This window comes from Bactrocera dorsalis, unplaced genomic scaffold (genome assembly GCF_023373825.1).
Source record: "Bactrocera dorsalis isolate Fly_Bdor unplaced genomic scaffold, ASM2337382v1 BdCtg348, whole genome shotgun sequence".
NCBI classification, from domain to species: Eukaryota; Metazoa; Arthropoda; class Insecta; order Diptera; family Tephritidae; genus Bactrocera; species Bactrocera dorsalis.
This window is the reverse complement of record NW_026038399.1, coordinates 1-17,977: the sequence shown is the minus strand read 5'-3', so window position 1 is coordinate 17,977 and position 17,977 is coordinate 1. Positions and strand designations below refer to the sequence as shown.

The 17,977-nt window shown below is 36.5% G+C and overlaps 7 protein-coding genes across 7 annotated transcripts; 4 read left to right on the top strand and 3 right to left on the bottom strand.

Annotated features, from left to right (window-relative positions):
• Nucleotides 1-961: 961 nt before the first annotated feature.
• On the bottom strand, nucleotides 962-5,032 carry LOC105222239 (DNA polymerase subunit gamma-1, mitochondrial). Its single transcript, XM_011199471.4, has 2 exons — nucleotides 2,126-5,032; nucleotides 962-2,058 (listed from the first exon to the last, which is right to left on the bottom strand). Exons 1-2 carry the CDS (start codon nucleotides 4,942-4,944, stop codon nucleotides 1,413-1,415), a joined length of 3,465 nt encoding a protein of 1,154 aa, XP_011197773.2. The 5' UTR covers nucleotides 4,945-5,032; the 3' UTR covers nucleotides 962-1,412.
• Nucleotides 5,033-5,404: 372 nt separating this feature from the next.
• LOC105222242 (probable 28S ribosomal protein S23, mitochondrial) lies at nucleotides 5,405-6,171 on the top strand. The gene is made up of 3 exons (XM_011199473.4): nucleotides 5,405-5,560; nucleotides 5,617-5,778; nucleotides 5,832-6,171. The coding sequence occupies exons 1-3, from the start codon at nucleotides 5,517-5,519 to the stop codon at nucleotides 6,142-6,144; spliced, it is 519 nt and encodes a 172-aa protein (XP_011197775.2). The 5' UTR covers nucleotides 5,405-5,516; the 3' UTR covers nucleotides 6,145-6,171.
• Nucleotides 6,154-7,135, bottom strand: LOC105222241 (DNA-directed RNA polymerase II subunit RPB3). The gene has a single exon (XM_011199472.4). The coding sequence runs from the start codon at nucleotides 7,019-7,021 to the stop codon at nucleotides 6,194-6,196; it is 828 nt and encodes a 275-aa protein (XP_011197774.1). The 5' UTR covers nucleotides 7,022-7,135; the 3' UTR covers nucleotides 6,154-6,193.
• Nucleotides 7,136-7,535: 400 nt separating this feature from the next.
• On the top strand, nucleotides 7,536-8,024 carry LOC125780262 (glutamyl-tRNA(Gln) amidotransferase subunit C, mitochondrial). Its single transcript, XM_049462218.1, has one exon. The coding sequence runs from the start codon at nucleotides 7,536-7,538 to the stop codon at nucleotides 8,022-8,024; it is 489 nt and encodes a 162-aa protein (XP_049318175.1).
• An 11-nt stretch (nucleotides 8,025-8,035) lies between these two features.
• Nucleotides 8,036-9,346, top strand: LOC105222243 (DNA polymerase subunit gamma-2, mitochondrial). The gene is made up of 3 exons (XM_029548680.2): nucleotides 8,036-8,792; nucleotides 8,848-8,946; nucleotides 9,001-9,346. Exons 1-3 carry the CDS (start codon nucleotides 8,036-8,038, stop codon nucleotides 9,285-9,287), a joined length of 1,143 nt encoding a protein of 380 aa, XP_029404540.2. The 3' UTR covers nucleotides 9,288-9,346.
• LOC105222245 (origin recognition complex subunit 5) lies at nucleotides 9,244-10,970 on the bottom strand. The gene is made up of 3 exons (XM_011199477.4): nucleotides 9,929-10,970; nucleotides 9,678-9,869; nucleotides 9,244-9,610 (listed from the first exon to the last, which is right to left on the bottom strand). The coding sequence occupies exons 1-3, from the start codon at nucleotides 10,829-10,831 to the stop codon at nucleotides 9,329-9,331; spliced, it is 1,377 nt and encodes a 458-aa protein (XP_011197779.2). The 5' UTR covers nucleotides 10,832-10,970; the 3' UTR covers nucleotides 9,244-9,328.
• Nucleotides 10,971-11,495: 525 nt separating this feature from the next.
• Nucleotides 11,496-17,680, top strand: LOC105222246 (brefeldin A-inhibited guanine nucleotide-exchange protein 1). The gene is made up of 4 exons (XM_011199478.4): nucleotides 11,496-12,573; nucleotides 12,645-14,965; nucleotides 15,122-17,089; nucleotides 17,260-17,680. Exons 1-4 carry the CDS (start codon nucleotides 11,760-11,762, stop codon nucleotides 17,404-17,406), a joined length of 5,250 nt encoding a protein of 1,749 aa, XP_011197780.2. The 5' UTR covers nucleotides 11,496-11,759; the 3' UTR covers nucleotides 17,407-17,680.
• The last annotated feature ends 297 nt before the right edge of the window (nucleotides 17,681-17,977 follow it).

Below are 17,977 nucleotides of genomic sequence, written 5' to 3'. Positions count from 1 at the left end.
TAAATGTGAATTGCTACACGCTTTGAAGGCTATTCCGAAAATTGACTTTAACAACTGTTTCGAGGATTGGAAAAAACATTGGCACAAATGTATTGGTGCCAAGTGGATTAAGAACTTTAAAATTATGAACAAAGTCTTACAATTTTTTGGTCATAGTAGTATGTATATAAAAAATCAATATGGCTGGTTGAGTCGATTTAGCCATGTCTGTGTGTTCGTCTGCCTTTCCCCCAGCGGGCAGGGGTTAGAATTTGCCTGTGGTAAGCCATGCCTCTCCTAAGAGGAGACTAAAATCCAAAATGCACTTTGTCTGTTGTTTTGGCAACTAATATTATAGACTTTGAATGAGATTCTTTCAAATGAAAAGACATTTGAAGTACCAGACACAAATGTCACCAGTCATTGAGACCGGAGACTTAAATCTGGTACCACGGGGTGCAGTAAGCTGTATAGTGGATCATTGGCTTTGGTCCTTTGGGGAGATTCGTGTTGGCTATGGTTTAAACCTGAATACGGATAGAATTTAAAAATTCAATTTAGTGTGGAGTCGCATTGCGGCCAGGGGTGGGACTTACAGCACGGTAAAGGTTTTAAATCAGCCCCGAACCTGACCAAGGTAGAATCAAATAATGCTTGCAAAAAGCCTAGTATGAGCTCCATATGAGGTAAAAACACATTGGACGTTGTCTGTTCGCTTGTCTATACACACGCGATTCAGTCCCTCAGTTTTTTAGATATTGCTCTAAAATTTTACACGCGTTCTTTTCTTCCCAAAAAGCTGCAGATTTGTCGAAACCGTCGATATCCGACCACTACACATAGCATAAAGCTGCCATACAAACTGAACAATACAAATCAAGTCTTTGTATGTATTTTGTATTTGGAAAGGGTAGCATCCCCAACACCGGGCAGGGTTGTTAAATAACGGGTTCTGTGTTAAAGCATTCTCAGCTTACGAGATTACATCGTTATTCGTGCAGAAGTGTATAGAACGGCTGAAAAGCCTACACAATTGTGGACCCGGTAATGAACTAGCTGACGAGTTTGCTCGCTCTCTAGTTGCTTCCCGGATGGTAGGACCGGAAACCTGCATTGCGGTCGGTCCTCATATTATAAGGGAGCTAACTATGTGATTTGTTGCGAAAGAGCGGAGGACACAATAGACCTTAGGTCGCGGTGCAAGACTCATTTTATTTCCATATTTATCTAAGGTCTGAAAAATTCCCTCAATTTTTCGTTTATCAAAATGTGAAAACCCAGAATGAAAGCACTGTTATATTGAATTTTGATTCAGTATAAATATTTTGGTTATACCTCTTCACAGCATTTAAAAACAAACACAACAATTTATATGGTTAGAACTAAAAGAGAAAATAATTAAGATTTCCGAAAGGGAAAAATCTATAAAAATGTTATTTTATCCAAGCCCATTGACTTAAATCACCGCCTCCTGCTTTTGCTATAGCATCATATATTGTTAAGCTTTCACCAGGTGGAATTCCATAACCAATATGCAGACCATGAGGATTGGAAGGGGTTTTACAATCCATAGTGCTGTCCTTCCTTAGAACAGTATCCACTTCGACGGATGAAAAGAATGCCACAGACATTGGTAAATCGGAAAGACCAATACGTGATGAACAAAAGGAGCGCGTCAACAGATTTGTTATATGTAGAGCCAGGGCTGTTTTATAGGCTAGTTCCTCCTTCACCAAGTAACGCACTTCATCGTGAAAACTTAAACTGAAGCGCATTTGTGTTCCCATAAGCCAACGCATACAAACTAACATAAGATGTAGAAAATCGACAGCACCACTTTGCACCACCCAATTTATACGTGTTGGCAGAAAGCGATTCTCATCGCCACTATTTACTTCTAGTGCTCGACTTAGCCGACAATTCAAAAATGGCGTTTTCGGACAATTACTTGAGGCAATCTCTTCCAATCTGTTGAACATCGCACTTTCAGTACCACCCACCCATTTAGGGTGCTGAAACATTTCTTTCACAGCGCGGTTGCAGGATGCAGCCAGCTTCAGTGCATCGTAACCAGAGTAACTGTAATTAGAGATAAAAGTATTGAACAAAATTTTTAATAAAGAAACAATTCACTGAAACACTTTACCTTCTGTCTTCATAATTATCGACGAATTCTTCGCGCAACTTATAAACTCGTTTACCTTTGGTAATGGCAAACATTTTTTGCGCTTTAACTCGTGCTTCTGTATCTGATAAGGTTGGATTGAATTGCTTTAGTAGGCCTTCAGCGAAATTTTGGCCTGCTCCATAAATGCGTGCGTAATTGATAACTTTGGCATGATCTCTCGATATACCCACAGCTTTTGCGGTTATAGAATGCATATCAGTACCATTTGATTTTGACCCACTGATTGTCATCCATCCTAAAGGCGTTGCGCCATGAATGCCAGCCGCGTAGGCATCGCCAAGTACTGAAGCAATCCATAATTCCTGCGAGTCAACATCGGCGCCAACTATCCGATATCCTGGTGGCGCTTGGACCATTGAACGTAATTCAGAACCGATACGTTCGCGCTGCGAATTTGATGCTGTCATCCAAGTTGGCTCCATTGCTCTGCGTGTCAAAGTACCACAAGCAACAACTTGTGGACAAATGGCGCCGTATTCCGTTACAGAGTCAATCTTTTTGTCATTTTTCAAACTATTCGGCAATTCGTCTCTACTTAACCAAACCACCATTTGCCCTATTATACGATCTCGATTGTTTCGCCAATAGGACATCATCCGTGCAATATCAATAACGCGTTTCGCCGATCCTTCCACGGCATCTCCACTACTTAAGACATTTTCAGAGAATTTGTTTAGAAAATCCTTCGACAAAGGATTACCCACACGAAAGGAGTTACCATTTTTATGTGGTAGTTTTAGGAAAAAACAACAGCCTTCTAAAATTTGTTTACACCATACACCTGCCCCTTTATAAACGCCATTTGTGTGGTCCTTCGGTTGTTTTTTATAAAATTCCTTTTTTCCCAATTTACTGTCAAGCTCCTGATCGAGCACGCCCATGTCGTAACCAAAGTCTTGCATTTCTAAAGTAGCCGACGTAAGAGTTTTAGGTACTGGACAACGTTCTGTAAGTTTTTTAATTGGTATACGATATGGATTCATACCAGCATCCGTATCTACAGGTGGGTATGGTTCTGTGCGAAATGGTACAAGAAATCCCCAACCATGTTCTCTTATATAATGTAATGGATATCCCTCCCAACACAAAGAAAGTAATTTTGGAGCTATTTGCATGCCGGTTCCTACTTCGGTTGCACCCGGTGACCAATCAGTATTATTCGTCGTGTGATCTTTCGGAAGTTTTCTGCACAATTTTCGATACCACGCTGGGTAACCCGGTAACAGTGGACGTCGAGCCGGCAAAAGTGACTTCATATCATACAAATATTGAAATTTTCTTTGTAATTGAAGCTCTTCTTTCGAGAAACTACTTTGTTCTGCTTTTAATAAATTCGGTGAGTCCTTCTTTAAGGGTTTCGTCTTCTTTAATTTAATTTCTTGCACACTCCAGTCTTCGTCCCACAGCCAGAGATGCTCACGATATGCCTCATTTTTCATTAGCCTACAAGCATTATCAGCCCGACGCGTAAGGTGGTTCTTGGCTTCGATGTTTAAATCCTCATATGCTAAATCAGACTCTTTTATGTACCGCGTCCAATTGGAATTAACAGGTAAATATGCGGAACCTAATTCCAACATACCGGCTAATGTAGCCGGATGAGGAAATCTCTCTAAAAATATGGGATACAGTTTTTCGAATACATTGAAAGTAGCTTCAACGTCACCAGCACAGTAACTCATTAACATTTGAAAGTTTTCCTTGACATCCGCTAGTGATCCTTCTAAAAATATGTTTCGAGGCTCCTTTGATAGTAACTCTCCGCCACAGTACAAACGATGGACATCAACTAAACTGTTGAGTGAACTCTGTGCTTGCCATTCCTCGTCTTCAGGATCTGTTTCTTTACGCGATTTCAAAAGTGCTCGCTGATAAGATGTTATACCGCTTACGCTTATATGCAAAGACATTGTATCCACAAAACGTACTCCCGTATCTTCAATGAGATACTGTTCACGCAATCTAGCTCTATCGTATGAAACGTTATGACCAACTATTATTTTTGGCCCTTTCGTTCCCAAGGAAATAAGATCATTTAAATGGTAGCGTTTTGAAGACACTGAATGATCATTTGATTTAGTCCCTGTATCTTCGTTTTCGAGTTGAGGACTTACCCAAGAGTACCAATTATGTGCACTAACCGCTGTAGCTAATGTGGGCGCTGCACCCTCAGATACACACACTTCTACATCAAATATTAATGCATCCTCAAGTGGTACACTAATTGTCTTTCCCTCTCCGGTTACTGAATTATAAACGGTCCAACCACTTTTGAAATTCCATTTTTGTGGACGTTTTGGTAATTTTTTACACGAAACTAATGAATTAAGTAATTTCTCGTAAGGATCTACTTGCTCTTTAGCTATATTGTAAAAGTGTTCTTCAATATTTTTGCCATGAAGTTTGGGTAGCTTTAGTTTTACATCTGGTAAATGGTCTGTGCTATTCACGTCAATGCCATGCTTTTTTAAATCGGCTAAATAATTCAATGCTTCCTCAATGTCTGCGTTTTTGGTTGCGGTAAATATTTGACTATGTAAACTTCGAGAGAGCATTTGCACTTTGACAATATTCTCAGCATAATCGTTTTTTGCATCTGAATGAGTTGGTTCTTCCATTTGAATTATTTCACTGGCTTGCTGGTCGATAGAGGCAAGTGCCTTCACATTGCCTTTAGGCTTAGTATTAACCAACGCGTCTTTTCGCCGAAAAATTCTTACTGTGCTGTGCGGATAGACATCTTTAAATTTGGTAGAATAACATCGTAGAAATTGCATTTCCAAAGCAAGTTAATATCATTTATGATTCCGATATCTAAAAATGTAAACAATGCGCTAAATGATAAGTGAGTAAATCAAAACACAGTTCATTCATAAAAAATAGTAAACAAATCATTATTAATCGATTGTAATTAAATGTTATCGGAAATATCAAATTGGAGAAATTTTATTACTTTTAGTACAAAAAATTGCAGAAAAGAATTAAAAATTTATTTTTCAAGTTCAAATTTAAAAATAAATATTAATTGTAGTTAATATTCCATACTTAATACATTTTTGTGATTGAACAAAACGCATATGCAACTTCGCCTACCTAAACTGTAAAAAAAATAAAACAACACAACAAATAAAATATAAACAATATGGTATTTAATATTATTGTTTATGATTATAGAACTAATTCTTCTCAACTGGAAAAGTTATTTTTCTAATTACAAAGATTATGAGTTTTAAATAGTCATCGATTAATTAAATAAAATCGATTAGCCTTAAACATACAAGTGATAAAAATCATATGTTTCATAACATTATTTCTATTTCTTGAAAGCGAATTTGTGGAATTGTTATAAATGGCGCAAAGTAGATTAGAAAAAATTGGAACTATATTCACAAGGTTTGTATGAATTTTTGGCAGTAATTTTTAAAATATTAAGTAAAATTATTTTTCAGAGTGAATGGCCTAATAAAAGCCGGTGCCATGAAATATGAAGACAGACCCATTTGGTTTGATTTGTATACTGCTTTTCCACCAAAACTAGAACCACGTTTTGATCGTCCTGCACCCGACACAAAAATCAAAAATATATTTTATGCAGAGGACGTGACAAGAGCGTAAGTTTATGAAAGTAACCTAGATACCTGTTTAAAAATAAAGTTTATTTCAGAAAATTTCATAAAAGAACAAAGCAAAATGAAACTGTAAACTTTTTGGATACGAGAAGGAAAACCCAAACACAAAATTTTATTCAGATTTATGAAAATTTGAAAACTCAAAATCCGCTGGATGACGAGAAATTGTTTGAGACAGCAGTTGAATTGTTAGCAGAGCAATCCAAAAACACAAGTACTGAAAAAAGTTCAGAGGCCACCGATGAAATCAAAACCTCACTATCCAATGATTTCGCAGAAAGCTTGGATAAAGAGGGACGTAACAAACCTGGTGTAAATGTAGACATTCAAAAATTATTCAGTGAATAAAACAATATCTTCTGAAATAAACATAAATTTATTAGTATAAATATTGTTTTTACACAGCTAGCGCATCGTTTTGAGTCTCATGGCTCAGTTGCGTTTGCAAATTGGACAATTTATTTTTTAAAACTTGTACTCCCATTATAACTATATTTTCAGGCTTCAGAGCACCGGAGGATTCTACATTATAGAAGAATTTATTTGGTTTCGCTTCCCAATTATAAGGTGCTTCATATTGATCATCCTCTAGTTCGGTGTGTTCACTTTTTGGCCACTCATCCGGTTTGGGATAAAGCGTATGACGCATAGAGTTATCTGGATCATATTCAAAGCAAACGCCTGCAGTTGGGTTCCATTTAGCATGTTCCTTTCCAAAGCCTTTCTTCGCATAAGCTCTCAATTTCAATTCTTGGCCACGACGTAATTTGATTATTAAAATTTCATCGGTGCTCTCGCCATATTCATTGTCTTCTTCATTTACATGGCGTGATGTTACGGGTAATACTTTTGGATTGCTCGACTTCAAATCTGCAGTTGTGACATGGCGAGTTTGCTCTTCAGTACACTTCACGTCAAGTGTAAACTCTACACTACACTCCGGACAAAAATCCAAGCAAATGCAATCACGTGTATATTGAAGTCGTTCAACGACTTCATCAGATATTAAGGGAATAAGTCCAATACGATGAGCGAGAAATTCATCAGAAAGTACCGTAGAGTTCGCTTCAAGCTGTACCCAGTCGATAGCTAGTGTTGGTGTCTCTGCAATGAAAACACGTCGCAAACTATTTGCAACACTCAGTTCGGTATCCTCCAAAACGAATTTCACATTGTCGTCTGTTAATTCAGTTATTTGCACAGAGGGCTGATTAGCGTACGGCATTTTTATCACTTAATTATGAATATAACCACACGAAAACAGAAACGAGATTGTTGTGAAAGTGTTTGCCAAAGATACTCAAATTGCCATCGTCTTATTTTTCATAGATGTGTAATTCTACCGGCTATTAATCGATTATATTACCAAAATTTTTTTGTCTGAATTTACGAAACACTACCGGGTTCAGTATTTTTAAGATGAGACACTTCAGATATATTAATTTAATACAAAAGTATAACGTCAACTGAGTGTTTAGAATAATTTGACAAATCCATGAACTAGTCTATTTAACACTTATATTTATTTTGTTTAACTTATTTTGATTTGAGGAGTATTAATCGATTCAAACATATAAAAATCCAAAAGGTAATCTCTGAGTTCTATCGATGAATATATATGTATTTCAAAAGCATCGATAAAAGTAAATATCATATGGCCACAAAATCATCTCAAATCGCATAATCAAGTTATTATTTATGCAATATATATATTTTATGCACGCTTCATAACCGGCGAGATGCAGCGAATTTTACAGAAAACTCGTAGCTACTGCACAGTTCTAAAGGAAGTGAAAAAAAATCAAAAAATTGACAAACCGAAGGAAAATAAGTTGAACTTTACGGAACTAAAATATCCATCAAAAGTTCCAAGTAAACCAATAAAACAAAGTTTTCCAACAGGTGAAAAACCTGTAATAGACAACGCAACTATACAACTCCTTGAGCGCCTTGCTTTGGTTAATTTAGAAAGTAAGGAAGCTTTAAGTACATTGGAAAAAAGTATTGAATTTGCGGAAAAAATTTCACACATCGACACAACCAACGTATTGCCATTATATACCGTTTTGGAGGATCAAAACTTATATTTACGCGAAGATTCCGTAACAGAGGGAAACTGCAGAGAAGATATCCTACGTGGTGCAAAAGTTACTGAGGAAGATTATTTTGTCTCTCCACCCGGCAATATTCCACTACAACAAAAAGAAAAGGATTTTACTGATAATTAAACGCGGCCAATATGAAGCAGTTGAAACAAGTTATTGAGGCTTTACATTCATCTCAATATTTAAGTGCTTCTATTGGCTCTAATGGATCAATAAACAACTGTAAGTTGTTAGAAAATGGTATTAAATATAGTGAGCAACTGTTGCTCCATTGGCGTAGGACACATTCATTAGATAAGGAAGTACGCAATAGTTTCATCGATATCATTGAAGATGATGCCTTAGTTGACTCTAATAATAGATCTAATTTTATATTTTCGAAACAATTTCATGACGGCATTAGACATTTATGTAGTAAATCGGCAAATCAACAATATCCCGCAGTTTGGAAAACGGTACAAAAAATACATGCTAATCATTTAAATGAAGTAGCCTTAAACCATTTTGATGTTTCTACAACGAGAATTCGTACATACTTATTCACATATTATTTAACTCATCCGGCGAAAGGTGTTAGTGATTTTTTTAAAGCTCAACGTGAATGCAAAATCTGGTGGATGCGCTTTAGTACTGATCCCAGCAAATACTATTTAGATCCATATAAATTTAGTGACATTTCGGAGTCAACAGTACCTCCTGGCACCCAATCGATTACAATTAAATCAAAATTACCCTATGCTACACTAGATGTGGAGTCAATAACATTAGTTCCTTTATTAAAAACGCATCTGGATGAAAAAATAAATGCATTTTTATCAAATAATACAATTGGTGAAGATATCGCACCTGCCGTTATACGGTCAGTTATTGATCTGCAGGCTGCAACAAGTGGTAAGCAGATAGTCAACATTCTGAAATTACTTTTACTTAATATTAAAAATTCTAGCGGTTCTCTTCGATAGCGTGGATAACGAACATGAAAGTACTTTGTTGCTCAATAGAAAATTAGCTCCTTATCAATGTGTCGTAGCTTGCTGTCATCAAGGTAAATCTCTTTTATGTTTTAGTTATTTAAAAAAACCAATTTATTTTTATTAAGGTAACAAATTGATCGACTTGGAAGACCTTTGTTTACATATAAACAACGTGCTATTGCGGTCCGGTCTACGTTTGAAATCAGAAAATATGATTTTTACCCAATGCTTCAATAAAATGGAAGAAGAACTTTATAAATGTGATAGCCTAGGCATACCATATGCAGTGATCGTCAACGAAAGCACCCTTCTGAATGGCCTATTGAAACTACGTAGTCGTGATACCACCTTAGAGGAAACGATACATATTAGCGATTTGCCAAATTATTTATTACAAATATTTTCTAACTAAATAAAGTAAGATAAAACACAATAAAAATAAATATAGAAAAATTAATTGAAATCGCTTAAGTACTGACGCACATTAAATCCTACTACTTGGCTTATGCAGATAACAAACTCCAGTCCTACTGTACACTGCAAACGCGACGTTCCATCCATAACATTTTCTCCCGAAACAAAACTAAGTAGTTTAAGATTGACTAATGTTGAGATTTGGGAGAGCAAGTTACAAGTTAAGCCAACTTTTTCATCAAGTATAGCATAAAATATGGCCAAAAGGCGGTCAACACTGAATGATTTTGGTCCAATATAGGTATTCATTTTCTCTGTTACCTGTTAAAAGCAAAATATAAAATGTTTAGTTCACATATAAACAATTTAAGTCGACATTTTCACCCACCTTAGCATTCGCGTTGACATTTTGCAATCGTTTTCGTCGTTTACCATGATTCTTCACAAACAAACGTTTGTCCTCTTTTGATGAATTATAACTCGCGATAAAAGCAGCTATTAACAAATACTTGCCATAATAAGGCAGTTCCAAAGATTGAGCAACCTTTAATATCTCTTTATCATTGTTTACCACTGGAGTCTGTATTAAATTTTTTAAATTTAAGTAATTTTATTTAGATAATTATTATTATTTATTACCTCTGGTTGACCACTTCGTATATATACTTGTGATAGGGCTGTTCGTAGTTGACCGGCAATACAACGCCATAAACGCGAAACATCCGACATGCTAACCGTACCATCCAATATAGGTTCCATATAGAATGTAAAACATTTTCTCGCAGTAATCTTCAATTCAGAAAGATCACGACATGCTTTATAAAATACTCCCAGAAATAAATTTAAATAATTGTTGAAAAACTCTCTCGTTACTGTATCAACTATCTCCAGTTTTGTTGACAGATCCTCTGGTTTTTTACGATTGAGTAAAGCAACAATAAGTTTCTGCGCATTTTTGAAATCAGCGCTTAATATTTCCAGTGTTTCAGATTTTGTGTACTGGGGAAAGTATATTGTAATGGGATCATCAATACTGGTTTTACAATAAAACTTTTCTAATGGAAGTTGTGATATTAATATGACACAAATATTCAGACCAGTAAGTTGTTGTAAACGTAACAAAGATGGTAACACATTTGCATCCATATCCCTTAGTCTCTCTGCATTGTCTAAAGAAATTATATACTGAACTTCTGGCTGTGATTGTATGCGTCGCAATTTTTCCACAAAGTCCTTTAAATTTTCTGTTTTAATATCATCCGCAATAGCGCCGCTTATATATTCCAATATATTTTCAAATAGTATTCTTGAAGTATAACTTTCAACACAATTAACATATGCTACGTTTAACTTATTTTTATTACGACGTATACTTTCATTAAAGAAATTTTTAAGTAACGTAGTTTTCCCAGTACCTGTATGACCATAAATATGAATTGCAGCCGGAAGCATTTCTTCAGAATGTCCAATCAAATTGGTAAGCGTTTTTAACACATTTTTACGACAAGGAAATCTTTCGTTTAATTTATTGAACACTTCCATTTTTCTATAGCTAATTAAAATATGAGTTTGATCTTATATTTTGACTTTATATGGATTTCGTAAAATATATATGGATTAAAGAACTGTGTTTACAATTTTTAAAAGCGCGCACATAGGTATGGATATTAATAATCGAATATCTTATTTGAACAAATTTAATGCCAAAGTCGAATAAAAGAAAAAATTATCGTTTTCATATTTTACGTCTAGTGATGTGAACTTATTAATAAAAATTTAAAACAGTAATTTCTTTTATTTTAATTTACCGTGATAGACAAATAAAGAAAATTTATGATTTTACATGTATTAATCAAATTTGCTTTCAAAACTAATATGAGTGGTACAAAAATGGGCAAATAAATCAAGAAAAATTACAATTTTAGCTATTGTATTAATATTCATGTAAATAAATTTTTACTTAAATCAAATATAATTTATTTAGTTGGATTTTTTTTTGTTTTTGTTTCTGACTGGATTACAAAGTTAGTTTATTTGGATTATTAAATTAATAAATGTATTTAGTGCACTGCGCCTAAACCTATGCCTTACTTAGATCTGGGATAATAGAAGAACAACAGCTTTCAATTTTAGATCACATGTGTCACTCTGTCGCATAACTTGCGATTTTCTTTCATTTATCGTTTATCGATTTAATTAATGGTTGTATTGACAATCATTGATGACGTTTATTTTTCATGAAAGGATAGTGGACATTATTTGGTGGTTTTTCTTTGCTTACTCATGTATTTTCAGTATATTTTCTAATCGATGCCATCGGTATTTTTAATTAAATGGTAAAATGTTGTGTTTTTATTAGTGCAGAAGAAAATACTACCTTATAAACACTTGAGTGTTGTGGGGGTGTGCGTGATTGCTGACCTTATCGGCCATCAAACAATTTTGTCTTAATGTGAAGGATTTTGACAATATGCAAAGTTTTTCCTCGAAAGCTAAAGAAATGTTTATCGTGCGTGCATTAGAGAAAATTTTAGCGGATAAAGATATTCGGCGTTCGCATCATTCGCAACTGAAAAAATCTTGCGATTCAGCGCTCGAACAAATTAAAAATGAACTTATTAATGCAGGTCAAATTGCAGAAGGAAATGAATTGCCATGTGCAGCATTACCTTTACCAAAGAATGACGCTGCCAGTATTATTAATGCAGAAACATATTTTCTGCCTTTTGAACTGGCATGTAAGAGTCGTTCGCCACGTATTGTTGTGACGGCGCTTGATTGTCTACAAAAGCTCATAGCATATGGGCATTTGACTGGTGCCATACAGGACTCTGCCAGTCCTGGGCATTTACTTATTGATCGCATTGTCAATACTATATGCGGTTGCTTCAATGGGCCACAGACCGATGAAGGTGTACAATTGCAAATTATTAAAGCGTTGCTTACTGTTGTTACATCACAGCATGTTGAAATACATGAAGGCACCGTTTTGCAAGCCGTACGCACCTGCTACGACATATATTTGTCCAGTAAGAATCTAGTCAATCAGACAACAGCACGTGCAACACTTACACAGATGCTTAACGTAATATTCGCCCGTATGGAGAACCAAGAATACGAGTTGAGCACGAGTACACATATGGAAAATGGCACTAAAAACAATTCAACAACAGATATTGGTGCTCAATCACCAGTGGTAGAACGAGCAGAAAATATCAATGGTAGCGAAACCGAAATGTCCTTGGAAGATATTGCAAGCTCCGTTCTAGATGAAGTACTAAATAGTAAGCACTTTATTTTTAATTGTAAAGTAAATTGATATTTATTAGAATATATTGATATTTTCTTTATATAGACGCTTTCGAGCAAGCATTGAAAGAAATGTCCAACGGTGCCACCGAAGAAACGACCACTAATTCATCCTTTGGATCAGTGGAAGGAATCGATAACCAACTCAATTCAGAAGAAAATGCAGATAATCAAAATGAAAGCGATGCCGTCGTCACTGCAAAATTCACACATATTTTGCAAAAAGATGCCTTTCTCGTATTTCGCGCACTATGTAAATTAAGCATGAAACCATTACCCGAAGGACATCCCGATCCGAAATCACACGAATTACGTTCAAAAGTTTTATCGCTGCACTTATTACTGTCCATATTGCAGAATGCTGGTCCGGTTTTCCGTTCCAATGAAATGTTTATCATGGCCATAAAGCAGTATCTATGTGTGGCGCTTTCGAAAAATGGTGTTAGTTTGGTGCCCGAAGTGTTCGAATTATCGCTTTCTATATTTGTGGCGCTACTCTCTAACTTCAAAGTGCATCTTAAAAAGCAAATAGAAGTGTTTTTCAAAGAGATTTTCCTCAATATATTAGAAGCAAATTCGAGTTCCTTTGAACACAAATGGATGGTAATACAAGCATTGACACGTATATGCGCCGATGCACAATCTGTGGTTGATATCTACGTTAATTATGATTGCGACTTTTCTGCAGCGAACTTATTTGAGCGACTCGTTAACGATCTATCGAAAATAGCACAAGGTCGCCAAGCAGTGGAATTGGGCGCAAATCCACTACAAGAGAAATCAATGCGCAAACGTGGACTGGAGTGTTTAGTGTCGATTTTAAAATGTATGGTCGAATGGAGTCAAGATTTGTATGTAAACCCAAACTTGTCAACAATAAATCCACAAGAAACGGTAAACACACATGCCACGCATAAAACAAGCGTCGATATGTCACATAAACATAACCAACTGGATAATACCGACTCGCTTTCGCAGACCAACAACTCGACACGTTCAGCATATGGTGGCTCCAGCCATAGCATAAATTCATTTGGTAGCGTAAAGAACACAGAGGTGCTTGATTTGCCCGAAGCTTTGGAAGAACGAAAAATGCGTAAAGAAGTGATGGAAACGGGCATCGAAATGTTTAATAGAAAACCTAAAAAAGGTGTACAGTTCCTGCAGGAGAAGCAGCTTTTAGGCACAAAACCAATTGACATTGCCAAGTGGCTGCATGAAGACGAACGTTTGGACAAAACGGTGATCGGTAATTATCTGGGCGAGAATGACGATCATTCTAAAGAAGTGATGTGCGCCTACATTGATGCCTTCGATTTTCGAAAGATGGAGGTTGTCGCCGCACTGCGTCTTTTACTCGAAGAATTCCGTTTGCCGGGCGAGGCGCAAAAAATTGATCGTTTAATGGAAAAGTTTGCGAGTCGTTATTGTGAATGCAATCCGAACAATCAGTTGTTCCAAAGTGCCGACACTGTGTATGTGCTAGCCTTTTCTATAATTATGTTAACGACAGACTTGCATTCACCACAAGTTAAGAATAAGATGACCAAAGAGCAGTATATAAAAATGAATCGTGGTATTAGTGACAGCAAAGATGATCTACCCGAAGAATATTTATCGTCAATTTATGATGAAATCGCTGGACACGAGATAAAAATGAAAAATACCATCATCAACAAGCCGGGTAAACAGATCATTGTTAATGAGAAGCGTCGTAAACTTTTGTGGAATATGGAAATGGAGGCTATTTCGGCGACGGCTAAGAATTTAATGGAATCGGTATCACATGTAAAGTCACCGTTTACCTCGGCCAAGCACCTGGAACATGTGCGACCAATGTTCAAAATGGCTTGGACGCCTTTTCTGGCTGCATTCTCGGTTGGCTTGCAGGATTGTGATGATCCAGAAATTGCATGCCTATGCTTAGATGGTATACGTTGTGCGATACGCATTGCATGCATTTTCCATATGTCCTTGGAACGTGATGCTTATGTACAGGCGCTGGCACGTTTTACGCTACTTACTGCGAACTCGCCGATCAATGAGATGAAGGCCAAAAATATTGATACGATAAAGACGCTAATCATGGTAGCACACACGGATGGCAACTATCTTGGCTCCAGCTGGCTTGACATCGTCAAGTGTATCAGTCAATTAGAGTTGGCGCAATTGATCGGTACCGGTGTGCGTCCGCAATTTCTGTCCGGCGCACAGACAACGTTGAGAGATAGCCTAAATCAGAGTGTTAAAGAGCATATTGGCGAGACAAGCAGCCAAAGTGTTGTAGTCGCTGTTGATCGTATATTTACAGGTTCCATAAGATTGGATGGTGATGCCATAGTGGACTTCGTCAAAGCACTTTGTCAGGTTAGTATTAAAAAAGCAATTTTACGTATATGCAGTTTGCCACGCAGTTTGTAATACACAGAAGGACTTCGGTGCTACTGAAGTTATCACTTTTTTATTTTATTTTTCAAAACGAAACAAGTTTTATAACTATTTTTTTGTTTTCGCTTCTCATAGGTCTCCGTTGACGAATTACAGAATGTACAGCCTCGTATGTTTTCGCTACAAAAGATAGTGGAAATTTCCTACTACAATATGGAGCGTATACGTTTGCAATGGTCACGCATTTGGCAGGTTTTGGGCGAACATTTCAACGCTGTGGGTTGCAATACAAATGAGGAGATTGCATTTTTCGCTTTGGACTCATTGCGTCAGTTGTCCATGAAATTTATGGAGAAGGGTGAATTTGCAAACTTTCGTTTCCAAAAAGATTTCCTTAGACCTTTCGAGCATATTATGAAGAAAAATCAATCGCCTGCTATACGCGATATGGTTGTGCGTTGTATTGCACAAATGGTCAATTCACAGGCGCATAATATAAAATCCGGTTGGAAGAATATATTTTCAATATTCCATTTGGCAGCAAGCGACAATGAGGAGGCCATTGTTGAGTTAGCATTTCAAACAACTGGCAAAATCATTGGCGAACTCTATCAAAAGCAATTCGCCGTTATGGTGGATTCATTTCAAGATGCAGTGAAATGTCTGTCGGAGTTCGCTTGCAATGCACGCTTTCCGGATACAAGCATGGAGGCCATACGTCTGGTGCGCACGTGTGCGCTCTGTGTGCATGACGCGCCACAATTATTCGCTGAACATGCTGGCATGGAGAATGATATTTCGGTGGCAGAGGAGGATCGCGTTTGGGTGCGCGGCTGGTTTCCAATGCTGTTCTCGTTGTCTTGTGTGGTCAACCGCTGCAAGCTTGATGTGCGTACACGCGGCCTAACGGTGTTATTCGAAATTGTTAAGACGCACGGTGATAGTTTTAAGCCGAATTGGTGGAAAGATTTATTCAATATAATTTTTCGCATTTTCGACAATATGAAATTGCCCGAACACGTGACCGAAAAATCCGAATGGATGACAACTACCTGCAATCACGCGCTATATGCAATAATCGATGTGTTTACACAATATTTTGATGTTTTGGGTTATCTGTTATTGGAGGATCTCTTTGCGCAGCTACATTGGTGTGTACAGCAAAGCAATGAGCAATTAGCACGTTCCGGTACAAATTGTTTAGAAAATTTAGTTATATCGAATGGTTTTAAATTTAACGAAACGACTTGGGATAAGACTTGTCAATGCATATTGGACATTTTCAATGCTACATTGCCAAAAGAATTGTTAACTTGGCATCCGAACGCTCAACAAATGCAATTACAATCAATGGAACAACAGAAGGCAACATTTGTAGCGCAAAATTCGCACGATAAAAGCAATCATCTACCACATGGTTCAACAATTAATCGTAGTCAATCACAACATTCCGTTTATAGTACGAATATACTGGACGATGATGCGATGAGCACATCTCAGGGCTATCATCCGCATTCGCATATAATGCTGCACAATTCACAATTCGAAAATTTGCATATTAAGTGTGCCGTGCAATTGGAACTCATACAAACCATGGACAATATAGTATTCTTTCCGGCAACGTCACGCAAAGAAGATGCCGAGACACTTGCACAAGCTGCCGCCGATTTGGCCGGCAGCAATGCGGCGCAAAATGTTTTGGAATGCCAAAGAGAGGAGCAGGGTATGTACAGTTATCTGCATACTCGGCAATTACTGATACTAGCCGATTGCCTAATGCAATCGCATCGCTTTGCGAAACGTTTCAATGCCGATCAAGAGCAGCGCAACATTTTGTGGCGCGGCGGTTTCAACGGTTCGATCAAGCCGAATCTGCTGAAGCAAGAGACTGCTTCGTTGGCTTGTGTGTTACGTATTTTCTTTAAAATGTATGGCGATGAGAATCGTCGCAGCGATTGGCCGGGCATCGAACACGAATTGATACAGGTGTGCAAGGAGGCGCTTACATATTTCCTCAGTCTGCAAAGTGAAGCGCATCGTGATGCATGGACTTCACTGCTGTTGTTGATACTTACGCGTTTGCTGAAGATGTCTGATGCAAGGGTGTGTATATACATATGTAACATGAACAGGGTATATTAAACTTACCTGGAAGATTTTAACGATTCACAAAGTTGTAGGTCATTTTTGTAATAACTAAAAATCGATTTTTACGTCTTACTTCTTGAAATATTTCTCATATCTGAATAAATTATTTATTTTATTAATTTCAGTTTGCAACGCATGTCTCCAATTACTACACGCTGCTCTGTGAAATGATGTGCTTTGATCTAAAGCCCGAACTAAGAAGTGTCCTTAGACGAGTATATATGCGAATCGGCCCAGTATTTAATATAGTGAGCCTTAACATAAGGAACTAAATAATTTATTATATATATACACATATATATTGAAAATATATCCTTTCCGAGTTTTCTTATCTTTATTGTAAACAGAAATCGTAAATATACAAACATACATACATACATATATGCAATTATAAAATTTTATAATAGCAGAATTCACCTTTGTGGCTTTTGATGTTGTAGAATGTAAATACCAAATAAAATATAAAAAGTTTAGAGAAACTATTTAGTAGTTAACTTATGTTTTTATGTTTCCAATTGAACAGAAAACGAATATAAAATATAAAAAGGTCGCGAAAAGGAAAAAATATATTTGACTGTAAATTTCTATAACTCATGTATTTGGATTTTAGTATTGTAATATTTTGTTTAGTTTTAACCTCTGTTATGCATCAGGTGAAGGAAGCCAATTATTTTTGTTTAAATGAGTAATTGTAAGTTACTGACAATATATGATTAAAATATGTAAATAAGTAATACACATACATACTACATACTATGTATATGTATAAACACTTTTAAGTAAGCATATGCAATTATTATTTTAAACCTGTTATATAAAATATTAAAATCGATTTAAAAAATA

What these genes read in the sequence shown, in the direction of transcription:
- LOC105222243 (XM_029548680.2), top strand. Translation starts at nt 8,036, where the DNA reads ATGAAGCAGTTGAAACAAGTTATTGAGGCTTTACATTCATCTCAATAT. An exon ending in TCTGCAGGCTGCAACAAGTG is followed by an intron (nt 8,793 to 8,847) that starts GTAAGCAGATAG and finishes TAAAAATTCTAG; the next exon opens with CGGTTCTCTTCGATAGCGTG. An exon ending in CGTAGCTTGCTGTCATCAAG is followed by an intron (nt 8,947 to 9,000) that starts GTAAATCTCTTT and finishes ATTTTTATTAAG; the next exon opens with GTAACAAATTGATCGACTTG.
- LOC105222246 (XM_011199478.4), top strand. Translation starts at nt 11,760, where the DNA reads ATGCAAAGTTTTTCCTCGAAAGCTAAAGAAATGTTTATCGTGCGTGCA. An exon ending in TCTAGATGAAGTACTAAATA is followed by an intron (nt 12,574 to 12,644) that starts GTAAGCACTTTA and finishes TTCTTTATATAG; the next exon opens with ACGCTTTCGAGCAAGCATTG. An exon ending in TCGTCAAAGCACTTTGTCAG is followed by an intron (nt 14,966 to 15,121) that starts GTTAGTATTAAA and finishes CGCTTCTCATAG; the next exon opens with GTCTCCGTTGACGAATTACA.
- LOC105222241 (XM_011199472.4), bottom strand. Translation starts at nt 7,021, where the DNA reads ATGCCGTACGCTAATCAGCCCTCTGTGCAAATAACTGAATTAACAGAC.
- LOC105222242 (XM_011199473.4), top strand. Translation starts at nt 5,517, where the DNA reads ATGGCGCAAAGTAGATTAGAAAAAATTGGAACTATATTCACAAG. An exon ending in ATTGGAACTATATTCACAAG is followed by an intron (nt 5,561 to 5,616) that starts GTTTGTATGAAT and finishes ATTATTTTTCAG; the next exon opens with AGTGAATGGCCTAATAAAAG. An exon ending in GCAGAGGACGTGACAAGAGC is followed by an intron (nt 5,779 to 5,831) that starts GTAAGTTTATGA and finishes AGTTTATTTCAG; the next exon opens with AAAATTTCATAAAAGAACAA.
- LOC125780262 (XM_049462218.1), top strand. Translation starts at nt 7,536, where the DNA reads ATGCAGCGAATTTTACAGAAAACTCGTAGCTACTGCACAGTTCTAAAG.
- LOC105222239 (XM_011199471.4), bottom strand. Translation starts at nt 4,944, where the DNA reads ATGCAATTTCTACGATGTTATTCTACCAAATTTAAAGATGTCTATCCG. An exon ending in GATAATTATGAAGACAGAAG is followed by an intron (nt 2,059 to 2,125) that starts GTAAAGTGTTTC and finishes CTCTAATTACAG; the next exon opens with TTACTCTGGTTACGATGCAC.
- LOC105222245 (XM_011199477.4), bottom strand. Translation starts at nt 10,831, where the DNA reads ATGGAAGTGTTCAATAAATTAAACGAAAGATTTCCTTGTCGTAAAAAT. An exon ending in TACGAAGTGGTCAACCAGAG is followed by an intron (nt 9,870 to 9,928) that starts GTAATAAATAAT and finishes AATTTAATACAG; the next exon opens with ACTCCAGTGGTAAACAATGA. An exon ending in ATGTCAACGCGAATGCTAAG is followed by an intron (nt 9,611 to 9,677) that starts GTGGGTGAAAAT and finishes TGCTTTTAACAG; the next exon opens with GTAACAGAGAAAATGAATAC.